The following is a 20,182-nucleotide window of genomic DNA, read 5'->3' on the forward strand; positions in this document are numbered from 1 at the left end:
TCTGCAAATTCTCTATCAAGACTCTTGAACGCGTTCTGCCCTTTGACCTGGTCGTTCGGCTTGTAGGCAACGTGCCCAAGAAAATCAGAAAGGAGACTTTTTAAAGGCAGCAGGTCATTCATGGAAACATTATTTATAATGGCTCTCTGGAAAGTGATCAACTTTAGGGGAACAGCTAAGTAAATCACGGTGTCTACCTTTGAAGGAGTAGCACACAGCCATCAGAAATTATGCTTTCAAAGGTTATGCAAACACCCATGATACGATGTGAAGTGAACTCAGCAGGTTACAAAATTGCCTACACCATTATGATCCTAGCTTTAGTATATGTGCTGCCGAAGCGAGCACTATGATCCTAGCTTTAGAAAAAATAAATATATGTGTGTAGTGGGCTCTTGGGGGGGGGTCACTTTCTTTCCTTTTTTCAATTTGCTGTAATCGGTTTGGATGACTTTATCATGGGGAGGGAATGGAACATTTTTTAGAATGTATATGACTTTGTCCTGACTCCTTGAAGACAAGATAATGCCTGGTAACTTGTTGGGGACACTGTTGGTGCAAAACTCATGTTAATTGCTTTTAACCAATCTCTTGCTGGCAAAGGTCCCCAATGTTCAGAGGGAAAAGAGATGCCCCCTCTCTTTGCATCTGAAATGAAGTCTGAGGCTGTAGCATTACCTGGAGGTCTCTTACTTGCCTCTAATTTGAGCTGCACCTTTATCACGTAATGAACTCTTATGCTCACGTAGATCTACCTCCAGACCTACCCTGCTCCAGGATTCTGCCCGTCTCTTCCCGTGATGCTACTACATAGCGTAATTATTACAGTTTGGAAATATATTTTAATGCCTGATAGTACAAGCCCCCAACATTTTCATGCTTTACCAAAAAAAAAAAAAAAAATCTCTTGTCAATTCCCAATTATGTAAATAAAATTTTTTCCAGCTAAATTGCAGAATGATTTTGTTAACCTCTTCCTCCCACCCCCCACCAAATCTCAAACTGCATATCATGACATATATTGGAGCTGCTTCTGTTCTGATGCACATAGGAATCTCCTGGGGCTCTTGGTTCTTGTTAAACGCAGGTTGTGAGCCAGCAGGCCGTGAGCAGAGCCTGAGATTCTATATCTTGTTTTTAAAGATTTTATTTATTTATTTGACACAGAGCATAAGCACAGGGATTGGGGAGAAGGCTCCCTACTGAGCAGAGAGTCCGAGGCGGGGCTCGATCCCAGGAACCTGGGACCATGACCTGAGCTGAAGCCAGACGCTTAACCTACTGAGCCACCCAGGTGCCCCGAGATACCACATTTCTGACAAACTTCAGATGATGTCCAAGCTGCTGGTCTGGTACCAGACCTATAGGATGATCCTATTTCTGTAAAAACAAAATGAAACAAAACAAATATATAGAGGACCAACCAGAGAAAAAACACTATAAAAGCTATAAATAGTGTTTATCTGTGAGTGGGGGGATGACCAGGAGCTTCAAATACTGGATAAGGTCTGACTTTTACAGTAAGTTTCACTACTGTAATTAGGAAAAACAATCCAGCTGGATGGCGCCCCTCTGGGCAAACATCTGCAAACCGCACCCCTTCCCCAAATTAATGGATCCACTCCAGGCTTCATCTCTGCCCTCTCTGGTTCTCAGAGCATAATAAAGGGGCTGGGTATAAGCAGTTGCTCAGGCAGTGTGCTGTAGGTAGCTGAGGCTCCAGGTGCCTGGAGGGCTCAATCAGTTGGTTTAATTAAATTCTCCTGAGCACCTAGCCAAGGCCAGGCCCCTGACAGGGATTCCAATCTCATCATCCCCATTACCCAGATTAGAAAACTGAGGCTCAGAGACAGGAAGGGACATGGATCACCCAGCTTGACCAAAGCCCACGGCCTGCTCATTTTCCTCTGCCTGCCTGGAAAATCCCCCGCCCCCAGATGTCCACGTGGGTAACTCCCCAACTTCCTTTAGGTCTCTGTTCCCATTTTTACCAGAATCCTACTCTCACCGCGCTAAACAAAGAGCAACACTACCCCCGCCCCTAACCTTCCCCAGCTTTCTTGCTTTCCAAAGCACCCATCACCATCTGACAGAATCCTACTTATTGGCTCGTTGGTGCTTTGTTCCTCTTTTCCCACATATGGATATAAGCCACATATGGATAAGGACTTTGTCCATTTTTCTCACTGTTTTATCGCTGGGGTCTAGCATAGGGTCTGGCTCAGGTAATAGGCACTAAACTGGTGAGTGAATGGTGGTCTCTGATTCCCAGGGCACTGCTCTCCCAGCAGTGCTCCCCCACCCCCACATTCACATATAGAGGGACCCCCTGATGCCCAGCAGCACAGGGTAAGCTGGCCTCTCTTTTCTAGCCTCCTTGTGGGGAGTCCAAATTAGGTTCCTCAGAATCAGAGGTGGATGGCTAGGCCTGGGGCCCATGGTCTCTCCATGTGAACGGGATACAAAGGGTAGGGCTATAGGAGTCCTGGATTCGAATTCCAGTTTTACCACCACGCTGATGGGTTGAGGCAAAGACTGACACTGTCTAGGACAAGAAGTCCCAACTCTCCCAAGAAGGCCTTCCACGGTCTGGCCTTCCTGCCCTGGCCCTTCCTGTTCATTCAGCCTGGCTTGCTTTCCTCCTTGATCTGCCTGTGACTGGCTCCTTCGCATCATCTAGGTCTCTTCTCAAATGTCACCTCCTCAGAGAACCACCCACCTCCTCCCAGGCTAAATGGACCTTTTGCACCCACACAGGTACCTCTCTTCACACTCTGTTTACTTCTTCTATCACCGTTAGTGTAAACTGTTTTTGCTTTTACGATTTCATGTACCTGTTTCTTCATTCACAGTCTGTCTCCACCACCCCGATGCAAGATCTAAAGGTCATGTTCACTGCTGTATCTCCACTGCTTACAACAGGGGCTGGCTTATAGTAGCTGCTCAATAAATATTTCTTGAATTAATGTTCTGTTCTGTCTCCTTCTAGAAGCAGGGAAACTGAGGCCCAAAGGCGGGAAGGGCATGCCACCATGAATAAGTGGCAGAACCTAGAGCAGAAGGCAGCGAGGCTGAGGCCAGCGGAACTCCAGGTCAGGAGACGTGACCTTGAAGAAGACCCACCTCTCTCCAAGCCTCAGTTTCCTCATCTGTAAGATGGAGACAGCCATAACCACAAGCCGAGAGGTCCAGTACTAGGGGTGAAACCTTGCCCATTTCCAGGAATGATAGCTGCAGTGCAGCATCAGAGCCCCCGCCAAACGCGGCTCAAGCGCCCCGAAAGCCGCAGATGGAGAAAACTACAATCCCCATAGTGCCGCAGGGAGCACCTGCGCACGACGGCCAGTCCGCAGAGCCGGGGGCGCCCTCTTGCGGCATCCAGGCGCAGAGCTCTGCTCCGCTCACTGAGGGGCGGGGGGCCCGCGGCGCAGACAGTCGGAGCGCGCGGCTGCAGCGGCGGAGCCGAAGCCGGGAGCGGGAGCTGCTGCCGGATCGCAGCCCGCGGGGCCCGCCGCAGCCATGGGCAACCGCGGCATGGAGGATCTCATCCCGCTGGTTAACCGGCTGCAGGACGCCTTCTCCGCTATCGGCCAGAACGCGGACCTCGACCTGCCGCAGATCGCCGTGGTGGGCGGCCAGAGCGCCGGCAAGAGCTCGGTGCTCGAGAATTTCGTAGGCAGGTAGGAGCGGCGCGCCCCGGAGCGCGCCCCCAGCCCTGGTCCCCGGGCCTCCGCCCCCGGCCAGGACGGCGCCGCGACCTCGCAGCCCTCGGCGCTGCCCCCGCGGGCGGCGCGCCCCCCGCCTGCAGCCAGACGGAGGGTGCCCCCCCAACCCCGAGACCCCCTCAGGGAAGGCAGCGCCCCCCGCTCTTCCTCAAACGTCGTCAAGCCACCGACCACGGTATCACGCCCCCCGCCTCCGCCACATCCCTTAGGGAAGACCGCGCTCTGCTAAGGGACCCTGGCGAAGGGTCCCCCCTCCCCCAGTATAGGCACCAGGGGGGGCCTGCATTACTCAGCGCCTCCCTTCGGCTCCCGCGTCCCTCGGAGTCGGCAGCACCCCAAGGGCAGTGCTCCCCAGCCCTAGGCTCCGCGGAGGACAGCTCCCTCCCCCATGGGGATCCCTGGGCCTTTGCTAGGGACCCCCCCACACCAAGCTGTGTCCCTGAGAGAAGACACAGCCCCCGGACATCGAGGACCAGGCACAGCCTCCCTCCTCACACACACACCTCTGCAGCTCCCGCCGCCATCCGTGCGCAGCGCGGCGGCGGAGGGGGGAGGATGGGGGGGTGCTGCAGGACCAGGAGGGGGTTGGCGGCGAGACCGCTTCTGATCCTCTTGCGAGCCGCCGGCCCCTGGCTCGGCTGCCGCCCCTGGTTGGGGGGGGGGGGCGCCTGCCACCGTCGCTCTCCCCCCGGGCCTGGCAGAGGGATCGTAATGGAGGGAGAAGGCGGCGGAGGGCAGAGATGACTAAGACAGGGAAGCAGGATGGCGGGGAGGGGGGAGCCATTTGCACAACCTAATCCCCCTCCTGTCTCTGATCCCCCAGGGCGCTGGGAGGGCCAGGTGGCAGGGAGTGGGGGACAACCGCAAAGACAAAAGGTCCCCCGTTTAGGGGGGCAGGTGGGGTCGTGACCCCCCCCCCCCCAGGATCCCCAGGGAAAATGGAGACAGGGATGGCTTTTTGGTGCTAAGAAGAGGATGGCGCCCTCCTGGGAGCGGGATGGGGGCTGAGCACACAGGGAGAGGCAGTGACACTGGCCTCCCCACTCCCTCCCTCACCTTCTTCAAAAACCCTAGCTTTCTCCCAGTGACCTTTGCTGCTAAGGAAGTACTGGCATGTGAGAGAGGGAAGCAGAGGCCCCTCCTCCCTCTGAGAGACCGCAGTTCTGAGGGGACATCCTGGGTCCAAGCCAGGTTCTGCTGTGAAGCCTTAGGAGAGTCACTTGCCCTCTCTGAGCCTGTTTCCCCACCTCTATTGAGGACAGTTTCACTGGATGGTTGTTCCTACCCCTCAGATGACCTGGGAAACCTAGTGCCAACCCTGGGGCTGGAGGGAAGGATTCTGACTGGAGCAGTGTATCTGGGAGATGTTGGAAAACCACTGTGGGGGTGGCTGGGCCCATCTGGTCAGCAGCGGGGGAGGCCGTCTGTCTCTTGGGGATGGGCTCCCATAGAGCCCCCTCCTGCTCACATGACCTTCAGAGCTGCAGAGACAAACAGGCAAGAGATACACAGATGGGCCCCTTCCCTGTGGCCCAGCAGTCAGGGTGAGGGGGTGGCGGGGACTTTGGACACACACAGCAAAGCCCAGAGGCCTTAGTGCTTTAAGAAACACCCACAGAAATGTGGCACTTTACAGTGTACAAACCACATTCCTACCTTTCGTCTATAGAACATTCGCTGAAAGCCTGCTTATTCCCGAGCTGTGTGCTCTGGGCAGGAAGCATGGAGTGGGGGGAGGGGTGGGAAGGTGACCATATCCCCCACCCGCACCCCTGCTGAGCCCTTCTCTGGTGCACCCTACCGTTCTCCCCAGGATGGCGCACAGCAGCTTCATGAGGCAGGTACCATGATGCCCATCCTGGAGCTAAGGGAAGAGACCCCAAGGTTAGATGCCTTGCCCAAAGTCCCCCAGCCAGGAAGGACAGCATCTATTAGAGCCCAAAGCTCAGTTTCCTAATCTCAGTCTTGAGAGCCCCTGAAAGCCAGGCCCTGAACAAGGACATGCAGGTACATGGGCCTCCACCTTCCCTATCTGTAGAATGGGACTACAGACCATTGCTGCCCTACCTGCCTGACCAGGCAGTGCTGGGCTCCAGGGGGTTCATGGGTATAAACATCCTTTTGTAAACACACGAGAGGCAGCTGTTGGTGATCAGTCAGGCTTGGGGACCCATGTGTGCCAGGGCCAACCCGGCCCCTGTCTTCCTGGAGATCACTGTCCAGCCAAGGCAGGTGCCAGCAAGTAGGCAACACAGCGGGCCAACACGGCCACTGCTGAATTGGCCCCTTGTTAGCTTGTTGAGTGGAGCAAGATGTGGACTGTACCCCCTGAGGCCCGGGTCCTCTCACAGCCCCAAGCACCCTGGGGCCCTCTAAGAGTGGCCCTCTGGGAGGATGTGCGGGGTGTTTAGGTGCGAGCCCAGGGCAGATGGGTGGGGGGCTTGGCCTGAGGTGGGGGCACGGGTGGGAAAGCGTTATTTGATCCTCATAAAAGCTAGTGAGGAGGCCAGGTCTGGGGCACCTGGAGGGAGTTCAGTCGGGCCGCAAGCCAGCCCTACCTGCTCCCTCATGGGATCCTGACCTCTCCACCTAGGCCTGGGTCCCCAGACCCGTGAGCATGGAAACAGCCGTTCCGTCTCCATCTCCTGGGGCTTCCCAGGAACCAACCCCGCAGGGAGAGGAAGAGGAAAAATACACCATAGGGAACAGAGGCTGCCCCCGACCAGCCTGGGCTCCTGGGCACCCCTGGATGGCCCGTGGTCAGCTCTGCAGCGGAAGTGGCACAGCAGCTGCCCGGGACCCTGCTAGGACTTGTCTGGGTCGATGTTCCTTCTTCATCCCCCTTTTACAGAAGGGAAAACTGAGGCTAATTCATTTAATTATTCGGACATTCGTGGAGTGTCCACAGTGTCACAGCGCTGGAGAGTCTAGGTTAGAAAAGACAAAACCTTTGCATTCCACGGGGGGAAACTCTGAAATGGTAAACACAGGAGCCTGTATATGAAGAAGACAATGAGAGAATGGGGTCCATCCTGTGGAAGGGGAAAAAGGAAGGTCAGCAATGGTTTCTAGGAAGGGGTAGCATCTGAGATGAGAAGCCATGGGACTGAGATGCATTCTAGGTGGAGTGAACTGTTGTGCAAAAGCCCTGGGGCCGTAACAAATTTGGCTTGTTCAAAGAACGGAAAGGAGCCCCTGTGGCTGGTGTTTGGTGTGCAAGGGCAACATGACATCAGAGAGGTAGCCAGGGTTTGGATCTACGAGATCCTGAGGCTCTGATGAGTAGTTGGGTTGATTTTCATTTCTGCCAGAAGCTTTTCAGGAGTGGAGCGCCTTGAGCGGATTCCAGCAAGTGTGTAACTTGGGGAGGGGGCGGGGGACAGGTGAGGAGGCTGCTCCAGTGCGCAGGCGCTGAGGAGGGACGCGGGCCAGGGTTTTCACAGCAGGAGGAGGAGAACGGTGGGGTTCAGGGTACATTTTGGAGGAAAGTCCCACACGACGTGCGGTGGTTGGGATGTGCCGGGTGAGAGGATAGGGACCCGAGGATGACGTCAGTGTCTTTGATTCTGGGTGGGTGCTGGTGCCGCTACCGGAGGACAGCAGGAGCAGGTTCGGGGGGGCGGGGGCAGGACCAGGAGCTTGATTTTGAGCATGTTGAGTCTGAAGTGTAAGGTGGGCCGTGTGGTGATGCAAGCCGGAAGCTCAGGGGAAGGCAGGCTAGAGTGTAAATTTGGAACTCCCCCATCGGGGAGAGGTGGGATTTAATCCCATGGGAGTAGATGAGATCATCTCGGGGTGAGTGTAGACAGAGGAGCGTGTGCAGGGCCCCAGGATACACCAGCATTTTGTGAGTAGATGCCTGCTACCCTAGGTCACCCTCCTTTGACTGCCCCCGGCTCCACCCACCCCTCCACGACACCTGTCCGGCACCTAGAGTGGGGTGCCCTGGGACAAGCTCTCAGGCTCTGCCCTCCCTCCCCCCACTCCAGTGCCCAGTAGGCTGACAAATGGGTAATACCCACCCTCCCTGCCCTCTTGGCCCCTGGGGAGGCGAAGGTCAGTGAGAACGTGGCAGAGGGGCTGAGAGCTTGGGCTCCGGAATCCGACGTGGGTTCGTAGCTCAGCCCTGCCACTTCCAGGCTGAGTGACATTGGGCATGTTTCTGAAACTCTGCTCAGCTCCTATTTCCTCATCTGTAAAATGGGGATAATAATAGAACCTCCCTTGTGGGGTTGTGCTGAGTATTGAGATAATGCCCATGAAACACTCGGGGGAGGCCTCGCAGAGGTGACGTGCCAGGTCTGTTCCGCCTGGACACAGGGCAGGCTGGGTGGCAACTGGGGCGTGAGTGGTGGCAGGGGGCCTGGTGAGCGGGCCTCTGCCCAAAGCCCAAGAGGGGGCCTGAGAGGCAAGGTTTTGGGTTTCCCTAGTGACCTGCCTACCCTGCTCAGGCTCCCTGCCTCCTTGCCTCCTACCAATCTCCTGTCCCTTCCTCCATGTTCTCATCCCAGCATGGTCTTGGTGCCAGTCTGTGGCCTCTGAGAGCCCCTCTCTTGGTCATCCCCAGGCCCTCCAGTGGGGGACAGCCCACCCTTACTAAGCTCTCATCCTCTGAATGCTTTGGGATACATCGGAGTGATTCCAATTCCCAGATTTGGAGACTGAGGCCAAAGGAAATTAGGGGATAGCCTGAGATATCCTAGGTGGAAAATCACTGACTGTGGAGGGGGCAGAAGGGACTGACATTGGCTTGGCACTCGCAGCGTACCAGCCCCTGAGGATACAGCCATGAGCCAGTAGGACACATCCCTACTCTCAGGGGGCTCACAGCTGAGCAGGACAGAGAGACACTAAATCACACCAAGAGCCCTTTTGTTGTGTATTTGAAGCAGGGTATGGGGAGCCTTCTTTTGAAAAGAGGGGTGTCATCGGGGGGGCAGAGAAGGCCCCCCTGAGGAGGTGGCATTTGAGGCTGGACCTGAGCAAGAAGGGGACCCAATCAGGCAAAGGAGTGAACAAGTCCCAGGTACAGGGTCCCATCTGAGCCAAGACCCAAGGAGGGAAGGAGCCCAGTGGGTTAGACAACCCAGGCAAAAGACAGTGGAACCGAGCAACGAGTGGAGGCCCCAGGGAGACCAGGAAGGTGACGAGGCACCCCAGCAGCCCCTCAGTGGCCACCCGCACCCAGAGAGCCGACTCCCTGCCAGGCAGCCACCCTGCTCCAGTTTCTGAGCGCTCAGAGCCAGCACCTGCCGCATGCTGAGTCCACAACCAGACTCACGTGCTCAACCCAGGCCAGAGAACATCTTTTCCAAACCCCCGCCCCATCCAGGGGCCTCAAGGAGTTGGGAATGAAAGGTGACTCTGGCAGACAGCATCTGATCCAAGCTCCAATAGAATCGAGTTTCCCTGACCTTGGCTGGGGTTACAGGGTCAGAAACTCGGGGAAGGGCAGTGGGGGAGGGGGTGCGTGGGCAGAAATGGAGGCCCACGTGCCTGGTGTCTAAATATTCTAGTTATAAATCAAGCTAAGGGATCGCTGAACACAATACCTTCTGCTCTCCCGCCTTGGCAAAGCCACTTTCATAACAACCTGGCAGACTGGGTTTGAATTTAGAATTTCAGACTCAGAGTTCCGTGCTGGGGTGTGGCGTTGTGGGGACAGGTGGCCCCTCTCCCCAGGCTGCCCCTGTCTCTTCTTACTCCAGCCTGCACCAGAGGGACGTCCTGGCCTCACATGCAGACACCCCGCCCTCACATCTGAGCTCCATCCACGGTGTCAGAAAGGACCCCCACCCCCACCCCCCACTTGGCAGGGCAGAAGTCTGGAGGAGGGCTTGAGACTGAGAGGGAATTCCAGAACACTCAAGTGTGGCCTAGGAAGGGTGCATAAGCTCCAGCTGGGCCAGGACTCTTGGCCCCTGGGGAACCCTTGCTCTAGAGATACAAAAAGGGACCCCTAAAGTGTGGGGCAGGGGTTCTGATTCCCCATGTCCAAGGGCAGTGCTGATTATTATTTCCTTGGAACCAACAAACTGTTAGTTGGAGGAACAGACTCTCATCCCCCGTTTTCAGGTGGTGAGATGGCTCAGAGAGGGTAGGCATCTGTCCGAAGTCCCACGGCAACGGAATGGGTACTGGTGGTCCCCAGCCTCCGTGTCAGCTCCTCTTCACCCCCGCCCACGTGTACACATATGACCCCCCCCAGCTTCTCCTCCGCTCTCCCCGGTTGTCTCTCTGGACTCCGACCCCTCCCCGGCATGAATTCCAGCTAAGGACCAAGAGCAGTGTGGGGACGGCTGAAACCGTTGCAGGCACGAGGAAAAATGACTCCTGGTCTTGGAAGGTGTTCAAGGCAGCTTCCTAAATGGCATCTGCCCACTGCCCTGGCAGAGAGAGGCAGAGTTGCTCCTGAGTTGGGCCCCTCAGTCCTGCCAGCCATAGCCAGTCCTACTTCCCTCTAGCCTCTCCCCGTGGGTCTGCCCTAGTATCTTGCAGTTCATGGAAAAAATGCCCCCCCCCAGTCTCCTGGTATATCCTGTCCTCATCTTCACCACGCCCTCATCTCCCTCCTTCCCTGGCTCATCCTCCAAGTCTCACGTCAGCCAACACCTCCTCCAGGATGCCTTCCCTGATCACCCTTTCCCCCTATGACCGACCCCTCAGCGTGTGGCGTAGGGCTCAGTTTTCTCCCAAGACAAGGGGCTGCAGAGGAAGAGAGAGGCCAAAGCCTTGGGCGGAGGGGTCCCGGCAGACAGCAGCTCTAATTATGGTTCTTTCTTTTTTTTTTTTTTTTTTTTTTTTTTAATTTTAAACCACAGTTACTTTTAGCATTTCACCTGTTTATTAGTGCCTCCCTTGCATCACTCCAGCTCAGAGGCATCTGGTCTGAGCCCAGGGAAATGAGGCCACCAGGCAGGATGCGGAGAAAAATCTCAGTGGGAGAATGCACGCTCCCCTCTGACCTGAGTCCCAAATCTGGAGGAACGCAATGCTCAGTAGCACACACAGGGCACCTAGGCACCGGCGGGCACCCTCCGTTGGAGCCTCCCACAGCCAGGATCTCAGGGCATCACCTCAGCAGCCCTAGGAGGGAGCTGCTGGCTTGTGTCCTATTTCACTAGTGCGGAAACTGAGGTTCGGAGCAGGGAAATCATTCAATGGTGGAGCTGAGATTCTTTTACCTCGAGCTACTGGTGGTAAGAACTGAACACGGGGTATAGCTCTGTGTCCAATGACTTGGGAGACGCCCCTGATGAGCTGTTAGGCAAACAGAGCTGCTGCATGACTGCGGACTGGATCCTTTTCTCTCTGCCTCTGCCTGCCACTCTGCCTGCTTGTGCTTTCTCTCTCTCTGACAAATAAATTTTTAAAAATCTTTAAAAAAAGGAATTATTAAAAAAATAAAATCTTTAAAAAGGATGCAGATTTCTTAAGCAGCTTTATTGAGGTATAATTTACATGCCATAAAATTCACCTGTTTTTGGTGCATAGCTCAATGATTTTTAGTGCATTCACAGAGTTGTGCAACCATCATCACAGTCTAATTTTAAAACCCTTCCAGCACCCCGAAAAGAAGCCTCGTGATGATGCGGATTTTCAAGCAGAGCCTCTGGCCAGCAGTCCGCGAGCCCTCAGTGTTCGCCGTGATTATTATTGAAAATGATATAATGTTTATCACGGTGGTCCCCAGGTGTTAGGAGGATCGTGGGTTTTTTTTTTTTTTTAATGTTTTGTGTATTTTCCGAGTATGTTTTCAAAGGAGGAACATATGAGTTTTACAAGCAGGAGGCAAAAGAGAGATCTATTTCCATCGTGAAAATAGAAAGTCATCAACACTTGCAAGGGAGGGGCAAAGAAGGAAGGAAGGAGGAAGGAAAGATCATCGCTTTTCTTTCGTAGGGAAAAGGGTTTGCTGAGGAGGAAGTTCAGAGCCCTGGGAGCTCTCCTACTCAGTCACCAACTTGCGCTATGACCTTGGGCAACACTTCCCTCCCTTGTGCCTCAGTTTCCACACCAGTACAATGAGGGTAATGGTGGGAAAACTAGAGGAGCCCGTCTTCAATTTTTTTTTTTTAAGATTTTATTTATTTATTTGAGAGATTGAGACTGTGTGAGCACAGAGAGAGAGGGAAAAGCTGAGCAGGGAGCCTGATGCAGGACTCGATCCCAGGACCCCGGGATCATGACCCAAGCCAAAGACAGACGTTTAACAGACTGAGCCACCCAGGCACCCCAAGGAGCTCATCTTCAAGTCATTCTCTTGGCCAGCAGGGCTGCCCCAAGTGCGAGCTACATGCCCTGCTCCATGCTGGGTACTGGGGCCACTGTGGTCAAGAGAACCAGCCCAGTCCCTGCTCTCAGGACATCAGAGCATCGGGGGAAGCCAGGCCAGGACTGCCTTGAAATATTCCAACCTCAGCTGGAAACACATGGGCTGTGTGGTGTGGGCATGCCTGGGGCCTCCTGGGGCAGCGGGAACAGAGAGGGACTTGTTGCCTGGAGGCCACCTCACCTCCTCCCCACTGTATTTCTTGGCCCACCCGCTCCTTTGCCTCCACCCCAGCCCTGTACTTCAGAGGGCACCTCAGAGCCTGCCTGCCTCCCTTGCCTTCCGCTTTCAGGGGCAAGATTTGGCTGGAATTATCCTGGCGCACCCGCCCGCTCTTCCGGCTGGCCCCCAGGGGACCTCCCCCTTCCAACTCACTCCCTGCTGCATCGTCTGGTAGGAGCCCAGCCTGTGTTCTCAGCTTTGCTCAGCAAGTTACATTCTTTATAATCGCAACAACTACCACTTCTTCAGGCATCAAGATATGCAAGCCTCGCGGTAACCCATTTTACTGATGTGGAAACTGAGGCTCAGAGAGGTATGGCCACCTGTCCACAGCCACACAGCTCCTGAGTGGCATCTCTGACATTCAATGCCAGGCCTGTCTGACCTCAGAGCCCAGGAAACAGGAGACTTAGAAGGAAGGTGGCTGCTGGGTGCGAGCCAGACTGAGGGCTGCTCGCTGATGTTATTTGAGTTCAACAGGACCTGGGAAACAGGGTCCCTGAGCTCTGGCCCCAGATCTCAGGTCCTAGAGTAGAGTAGGGGAGGGTCACTCTGGGCCTTTGGTGCACTTTCTCCAGACCCCTCTGAGTAGGACGATGTCAATTCAGACAGGGAGCATGTGGTCCTTGGAGGCCTCGAGAGATGTTTACTTCATCTTCCCTGTGCCTCAGGTTTGAAAGCGCCTCTGCAGATGGCAAGGCAAGGCCTCCTCGGGAAACCACCATCTGTCCAGAAGGAGTAGGGAGAGCTGGCAGGCCACCATGCACCCCTCCCACATGGCTCCCGGGGCTGGTGGGCCCAGCACCCTTTTCTCGGTCCTCCCTCAACCTAAGCAGGAGCTGGGTGGGAGGTGCGGGGCGGCACTGGCTGGGGGCCAGGCTGGGCTGAACCCCCACTTTAACAGAGCGCCGTGTGTCCAGGTGGAAGGCAGGAGCTGTGGAGGGGTTCAGCCATGCTCTGTCCCTCGAGCATTGCCTGAGACAAGGGCCAGGCCTGGGGTGAGCCTGGGAATCCAGCAGGGAGCAAGGATTCAGTCTGGACGTGTGAACCAGCCAGTGCTCTTTGCTGCCTGCCCAGGCATGGGGCTGGGCCCCTCTCACCATCTTTCCCGCCACAGCTCCCTGCGCCTCTCTGGGCCTCTGTCCCCTCCTCTAGACAGTGATGGAAGAATGACATGGCTTTTCCTCGAGTGCGTCATTTGCACCTAACCTTTCATGGTCAGGATCTCGAGGTCCAGGTCAGTGCCTGGAGGAGACGGGCAGAGCGTTCTGTGGGATCTCGCATTCCCTGCTGAAATTTGGGTACTCTCCTAGAGAGGGCGCTGAGAAGGGGTGGCACCCTGGGCAGACCCCTGGGGGTACTGAGCACCTACTAGGCACCAGGCCCAGGCTAAGCTCTTTGCATGAAAAGCTTCCACTGGCCTTCTTGTAGCCCACATGTGGTCGTGGCTGATGCCCGGTTTCTATGATGCTGGTTCGCCGCTGAAGGTTTTGAGGCCCAGAGAGTGAAGCACCTTGGCCAGACTGCAGAATGGCTTTAAGGTGGGATTTGAACCCAGGGCCTGTGCCTGGCACTGGCTCCTAACCAAGGGAACATGAAAGTGACATGGGGGGTCATATTTAAAAATCAGGTTCCCTCTCCCCCACCCCTGCCCCACTAGATCCTAACCCAGCATAACTGAGGAACATGCATTTCTTTTTTAAAAAGGTTTTATTTATTTATTTGACAGAGATCACAAGTAGGCACAGAGGCAGGCAGAGAGAGAGGGGGAAGCAGACTCCCCACTGAGCAGAGAGCCCAATGCAGGGCTCAATCCCAGGACCCTGAGATCATGACCTGAGCTGAAGGCAGAGGCTTAACCCACTGAGCCACCCAGGTGCCCTGAGAAACATGCATTTTAATAAGCTGCCCCTGCGGGGCGCCTGGGTGGCTCAGTGGGTTAAGCCTCTGCCTTCAGCTCAGGTCATGATCCCAGGGCCCTGAGATCGAGCCCGGCATCGGGCTCTCTTCGAAGCAGCGAGACTGCTTCCCTTCCTCTTTCTCTGCCTGCCTCTCTGCCTACTTGTGATCTCTGCCAAATAAATAAATAAAATCTTTAAAAAAAAAAAAAAAAGCTGCCCCTGCGGGCCTCATGAGGGCCTTGCTCTGAGAACCTGTGCCATGACAGAGATGGGACCTTTCCCCACCCAGGTACCCCCATCACCACCCTGGCCCTGGAGATCCTGGTCTGAGGAAGGGCTCTACTCCAACACATGGCCCTGCTCCTCTAATCTCTGCTTCCCATAAGCTGCTTGTCCTTTAAGTAGCCCTGGGGAACCAGTGACTTGGAGAAGCCTGGCCCAGACCCCTAACCACCCCTTCAGCTGGGCCGTAGGCTCCCTATACCCTCTATGCAGCATCTCATTGGCCTTCAACCTGCAAGTCTGCTGGGGCTGAGCGGGCCTCTCTGTGCAGGGAGGGAGGCTGTCAGGGAAGAGCTCTCAGGGAAGGTCCATGTCTCTGCATCGGGGGCTTTCTGTGGGGAGTCCCATCCTTCCCAGCCCCTCCTATAATTTCCATGGCAACAACAGTTGCTGGGTGAGGAGCTGGTTGGGGGAAAGGGTGGACCCCAGGCCCCCATGCCCACCCGAGACTCTATGAGAACAGATGTCCTATCAACACAGCCCTGGGGGTTCCCAAATACTAGACAGTCACCCCCAGAGCAGTGAGTAAAGGATGGGAGGGTTAGAGACAGGAACTGCCTCACCACCATCCCCCCCTCCAACCCCCGACCCGTTAATTCCCTCCTTCTCTGAGCTGCCTGGCCTATCTCCCTTGGAGCACGTGTCACACCGCATTACATTATCTGTTTACTTGTCTGTCTCTCCCTCTGCACTGCAAGCTCCTCCTCCGGTTAGGGAGCTGTCTGACTCATCACATCACATCCCTGAGGCCCAGCACAGGGCCTGGCACAGAGCAGCTGCTTCCAAATCTGTCCGAGACGGAATGTAATTGAATTACATAAAAAGCCAATTCTGGCTTTTTGGGTTGAAGGAGGGGCAGAGTTCGACAGGAAACTTCCCAGTGTCTGGGGCCTCACAGGCCCTTGGGTTTGACCCGTGCCCATCTGGGTGACCTTGGACAAGTCACTTCACCTCTGAGTCCTGGTGGCTTCATCTGTAAAATGATCATTTCCCTGTCAGGGCCCTGTTTTGAGGGCCAGGGGATTCAGTCAGCATTTATCAAGTGCCTCTTACATGCTAAGCCTTGGGCTAGTCAGTGGGATCCAGGGGTGAGCAGAAAGATGCTGGGCCTGCCCTTCCAAAGCTCCGTCTTGCAGAAATGAAAAGTGCTTGCCTAGCACCTGGAAATGATGAATAAAGGCAGGATTTGTCATCCTTCTCCTTCCCCATAGAAGTAGCTGACTCCTCCCTATTGGCCTCTCATCTCCCCAGAGGAGGGGCCAGGCAGGAAGAAGTCTCCCCAGGACTCAAGAGAAGGCCTTGAACCCAGGAGCTTGGGCTTACTCTGTTGTGTCTGGGACCCTCCTGGTGGGGGAGTGCGGGGGTGGGGGTGGGTCAGGAAGCTGTGTGGTCCAGGTCAGGCTCTGAGCTGGGGGTGGGAGACCTGGGTTCTTCTCAGGCTCCGTCCAAGTCCTGAAGGAGCTTGAATGTCTCTTCCCCTTCTTGGGCCTCCATGTGCGTCTCCGTGAATGAGGTGGCCAGCTGGATCCCTCTGGTCCCTCAGGCTGTAGCCTGCTCCCCGATTTCCTGTGTCCTGTGGATCCCATGACTGCTGTTCTGACCGCCTTGTCCCTGAAGAGACCTCCGCCCTCAGACTCGCGCCGGCCTGGGTGGGGCCGTGGGTGGGGGTGGATAGGAGAAGTGCTGACAGGACAGCACCCACAGAGAATCAGCACCCACAAGGGCTAGCCAGAAGGACTGCTGAGGTTGACATCAGCACAAGCAGATAGTTGGGGTATAGACATCAGGTCTGGGCCAGTGACTCGGGGACCCCTCAGGTCCCATCTTTCAGAGACTGGGTCTGCACGGGACTGAAGCACAGGGAGCTCTCCCAGCAGAGTCAAACAGATCTGCCTTCGGAGCCTGCTCTGCTGGACACCAGCAGCTCAGCCTGAACACCTCTGAGCCTCAGTCTCCTCATCTGGAAAATGGGGATAATAACAGCACCTGCCTCACAAGGCTGTTGGGTGGAGTCCATGAGATATTGCCCACAAGGGGCCTGGTGTGCAGTAGGCCCCTGAAGAAGCATGAATTCCCTTGCCTCCTCCTTCCCCCATCCCCCCTCATCCTCAGCCTCAGCCAGATGGGGCCCCCAGGGAAGGGGAAGTGAGATGCTGCCCTTCCCCCACAGCGGAAAGGAGAGGAGAAGGTGCAGCTCCATTTCCTTGAGACCCACTCTGTGGCCACTGGGCGCTTGGGCACGCAGGGCACCCCCACGACACAGCTGAATGGTGGTGACTGGGTTGGCAGAAGGACTTCTTGTTGGCCCAGAACCAACACAGAGCATACCCGAGAGAGAGCTGAGGGTTATTGGTTTCCTGGCAGTTGATATGCATAAATTTGTGACCCAGGGTACTGGGTGGGGGGAATGTCCTTTCTACCTTTCTCGGATGCCGTCTCCCCTCTGTGACCTGAAACCCCTTGGACTAAGGTGTGGTGGGCACTTTGGGAGAGCGCTGGGACTCCCAGTGGCAGGACAGATGCCCCCAGGACAGAGGGAGCCTATTCAGGCCCTGATGGTCCTCTCGCTCCCACCTCATTACAGGGACTTCCTGCCCCGAGGGTCAGGCATCGTCACCCGACGCCCCCTGGTTCTGCAGCTGGTCAATGCCACCACAGGTACGCGCTCTGCCAGCAGCCCGACCGGGCCTCTCCAGCCTCCCCACTCTATCCCCAAAGAGCGGTCCGGCCTAGCCCCTGAACTAGCTTGCTGTGTGCTTTTGGCCCTGGATTCCCCGTCTGGAAGTGGGGATAAAAATGCATAACGGAAAAACAAATGCATAACGGAGACTGTGGTGGTGTTGTGGGTAGGGAGGGGAGAGAAGGCAGTGTTTGGGGGGTTGTGCAGTGGAAGAGGCGACCCGGGTGGGTTCCAGGTTAAGGTGCTTACCCCTCCACCATTCTTCCCCAACTCCCCACTCTGGGGCAGAATATGCCGAATTCCTGCACTGCAAGGGGAAGAAATTCACCGACTTCGAGGAGGTGCGCCTGGAGATCGAGGCTGAGACCGACCGGGTCACTGGCACTAACAAGGGCATCTCCCCGGTGCCCATCAACCTCCGCGTCTACTCGCCGCACGGTGAGGAGACGTGGCCCCGCCTCGGGCCTCCCGGCCCCCTGGCTTGGCTCCGCCCCCACAGCGACCCCCGCTCCTCTGCCCATCCTACCCCAAACTCCACCCCGCCATGGCTCCGCCCACCGCTGGCCACGCCCCGCACGGCCCCACTCCCCTTGCTTCAGCCCCGCGTTTCCCTAATCCCGTCCACCTGCCGCCGGCTCCCGAGCGGATCCTCTCAAGCCGACCCCGTTCCTTAATCTGCCCGCCCACTGCCACGCCCCTCGCCTTGAGCCCGCCCTCTCGCCACCTTGTCCAGTGCTGAACCTGACACTGGTGGACCTGCCCGGAATGACCAAGGTCCCGGTGGGGGACCAACCTCCAGACATCGAGTTCCAGATCCGGGACATGCTCATGCAGTTTGTCACCAAGGAGAACTGCCTCATCCTGGCTGTGTCCCCGGCCAACTCAGACCTGGCCAACTCTGATGCTCTCAAGGTTGCCAAGGAGGTGGACCCCCAGGGTAGGTTCCTGAGGGCAGCAGAAGTGCAAGGCCCTGGGGCTCTACTTTCAGGGCCAGGAGGAGCCACTCTGAAGAGTAAAGGAGGCAGGCGGTGGGTGAGGGAAGGTATGGGTAGGGAGATGGGCCGAGCGGGTGCTCGGGCAGGGGGTCTCAGGTGGGAGGGCGAGTGCAGATGCAGATGAGCCTCTCCTGCGGCCCCCCAGGCCAGCGCACCATCGGGGTCATCACCAAGCTGGATCTGATGGACGAGGGCACCGACGCCCGTGACGTGCTGGAGAACAAGCTTCTTCCCCTGCGCAGAGGTAGGCAGGCCCCTTCCCCAACCTGCTGCTCTGCCCCTCTCCTTCACCCCACACTGCGCAAGGCTGCTCGCCCCTGACCTCTACGGCCTTCCACAGGCTACATCGGGGTGGTGAACCGGAGCCAGAAGGACATTGATGGCAAGAAGGACATCACGGCCGCTTTGGCCGCTGAGCGCAAGTTCTTCCTCTCCCACCCTTCCTACCGCCACTTGGCGGACCGCATGGGCACACCCTACCTGCAGAAGGTCCTCAACCAGGTGGGAGCTCAGGCCTGGGGAAAGCAGCATGAGGACAGAACCAGTCAAATGTGAGGGTGACCCACAGAGGAGTCCTCCTCGTGGGTGTGATGGGGATGGGAGGGAGCGGGGAAGGGCATGTGGCGCGGGGGCGGAACTGGGGACTGGGGGCCCCACAGACCTGACACTCCAGCTCTCTGAACTTGAGAATTACCCTGCGGGAGGCCTAAACTCAGAGGGGAAGAGGGGGCAGCCCTCCAGCGATCCCTGCCCAGAGACATTTTATTTGGCCCTCATGGTGTCTAGAAATCAGGTAATTTCAAATAAAAATCTAGACTTCCGGTTTCTATTGAAAATTGCATGGGGCGGGTGGCTGGCTCAGTTGGTAGAGCCTGTACTCTCCATCTCAGGGTTGTAAGTTTGAGCCTCACAGTGGGCATAGAGATTATGTAAAAATAAGATCTTGAGGGGCGCCTGGGTGGCTCAGTTGGTTAAGCAACTGCCCTCAGCTCCGGTCATGATCCTGGAGTCGCAGGATCGAGTCCCGTGTCCGGCAACCTGCTCTGTGGGGAGTCCGCTTCTCCCTCTGACCCTCCCCCCTCTTGTGCTCTCTCTCATTCTCTCTCTTTCAAATAAATAAAATCTTTAAAATAAAATAAAATTTTCAAAAGAAAGAGGGAGGAAGGAAGGAAGGAAGGAAGGAAAGAAAGAAAGAAAGAAAGAAAGAAAGAAAGAAAGAAAGAAAGAAAGAAAGAAAGAAGAGAAAGAAAGAATATTGCGTTGTTCACTCATGAATTCAGTTCATACACCCACTGTAGGCCCGGCCCAGGCCCCAGCGGCTTTGCTTCTCGTGGGCAGGACAGTGATGGGCAAGGTCATGGCTGCCTTCTACCGCTTCCAACCTCACCACATCCACAGGCCCTGGCATCCTGGCCCCTGCTTGACACTCCGGGTATCTGCGTTTGTGACCATGGCCGTAACCCCTGTCTCATTCTGCCCTCCCCCTCCCGCCCCCAGCAACTGACCAATCACATCCGGGACACACTGCCGGGGCTTCGGAACAAGCTGCAGAGCCAGCTCCTGTCCATAGAGAAGGAGGTGGAGGAATACAAGAACTTCCGGCCTGATGACCCATCGCGCAAGACCAAAGCCCTGCTGCAGTGAGGCCCGCCCCGGCTTCTGACTCCCCAGCACCGAGTCGCCCCTCAGCGCACGGCTCCCCCAGGGCTCCCTCCACAAGGCGGCTGCAGCCCCCTCACACCATCCCACTCTCTCCACCCCCAGGATGGTCCAGCAGTTTGCCGTGGACTTTGAGAAGCGCATTGAGGGCTCAGGGGACCAGATCGACACCTATGAATTGTCAGGAGGAGCCCGCATCAACCGGATCTTCCATGAGCGCTTCCCCTTTGAGCTAGTCAAGGTAGGACAGTCTCCCCAGGGCCCGGGGGGGGGGGGGGCGCTTTTGCTTAGGACCACCCACCCTACCCCTCCCCAGGACTTTCACGAATACATTTGCTGACCTGGCGCCCAACCCTGGGAGGGGGGCATGGGTCTTGGCCCGGAAG

The 20,182-nt window shown here is 56.3% G+C and overlaps 1 protein-coding gene and 1 long non-coding RNA gene across 13 annotated transcripts in view; one reads left to right on the top strand and one right to left on the bottom strand.

The window, feature by feature from the left end:
- Positions 1-1,131: 1,131 nt before the first annotated feature.
- On the bottom strand, positions 1,132-4,285 carry LOC309846594. Its single transcript, XR_014302010.1, has 2 exons — positions 4,229-4,285; positions 1,132-1,380 (listed from the first exon to the last, which is right to left on the bottom strand). It is a non-coding gene; the product is annotated as an uncharacterized lncRNA (long non-coding RNA).
- DNM1 (dynamin 1) overlaps positions 3,374-20,182 on the top strand; it is a 44,302-nt gene continuing 27,493 nt past the window's right edge. For all 12 annotated transcript variants that reach the window (XM_082695763.1, XM_082695757.1, XM_082695759.1 and 9 more), the window contains exons 1-8: positions 3,374-3,680; positions 17,047-17,120; positions 17,431-17,580; positions 17,876-18,079; positions 18,283-18,381; positions 18,478-18,638; positions 19,635-19,777; positions 19,902-20,037. In XM_082695763.1, the coding sequence (XP_082551889.1) occupies positions 3,520-3,680; positions 17,047-17,120; positions 17,431-17,580; positions 17,876-18,079; positions 18,283-18,381; positions 18,478-18,638; positions 19,635-19,777; positions 19,902-20,037 (1,128 nt within the window). In that variant the 5' untranslated portion in view covers positions 3,374-3,519. The remainder of the gene's footprint in view (positions 3,681-17,046; positions 17,121-17,430; positions 17,581-17,875; positions 18,080-18,282; positions 18,382-18,477; positions 18,639-19,634; positions 19,778-19,901; positions 20,038-20,182) is intronic.

This window comes from Mustela nivalis (genome assembly GCF_964662115.1).
Source record: "Mustela nivalis genome assembly, chromosome: 13".
Taxonomy (NCBI): Eukaryota; Metazoa; Chordata; class Mammalia; order Carnivora; family Mustelidae; genus Mustela; species Mustela nivalis.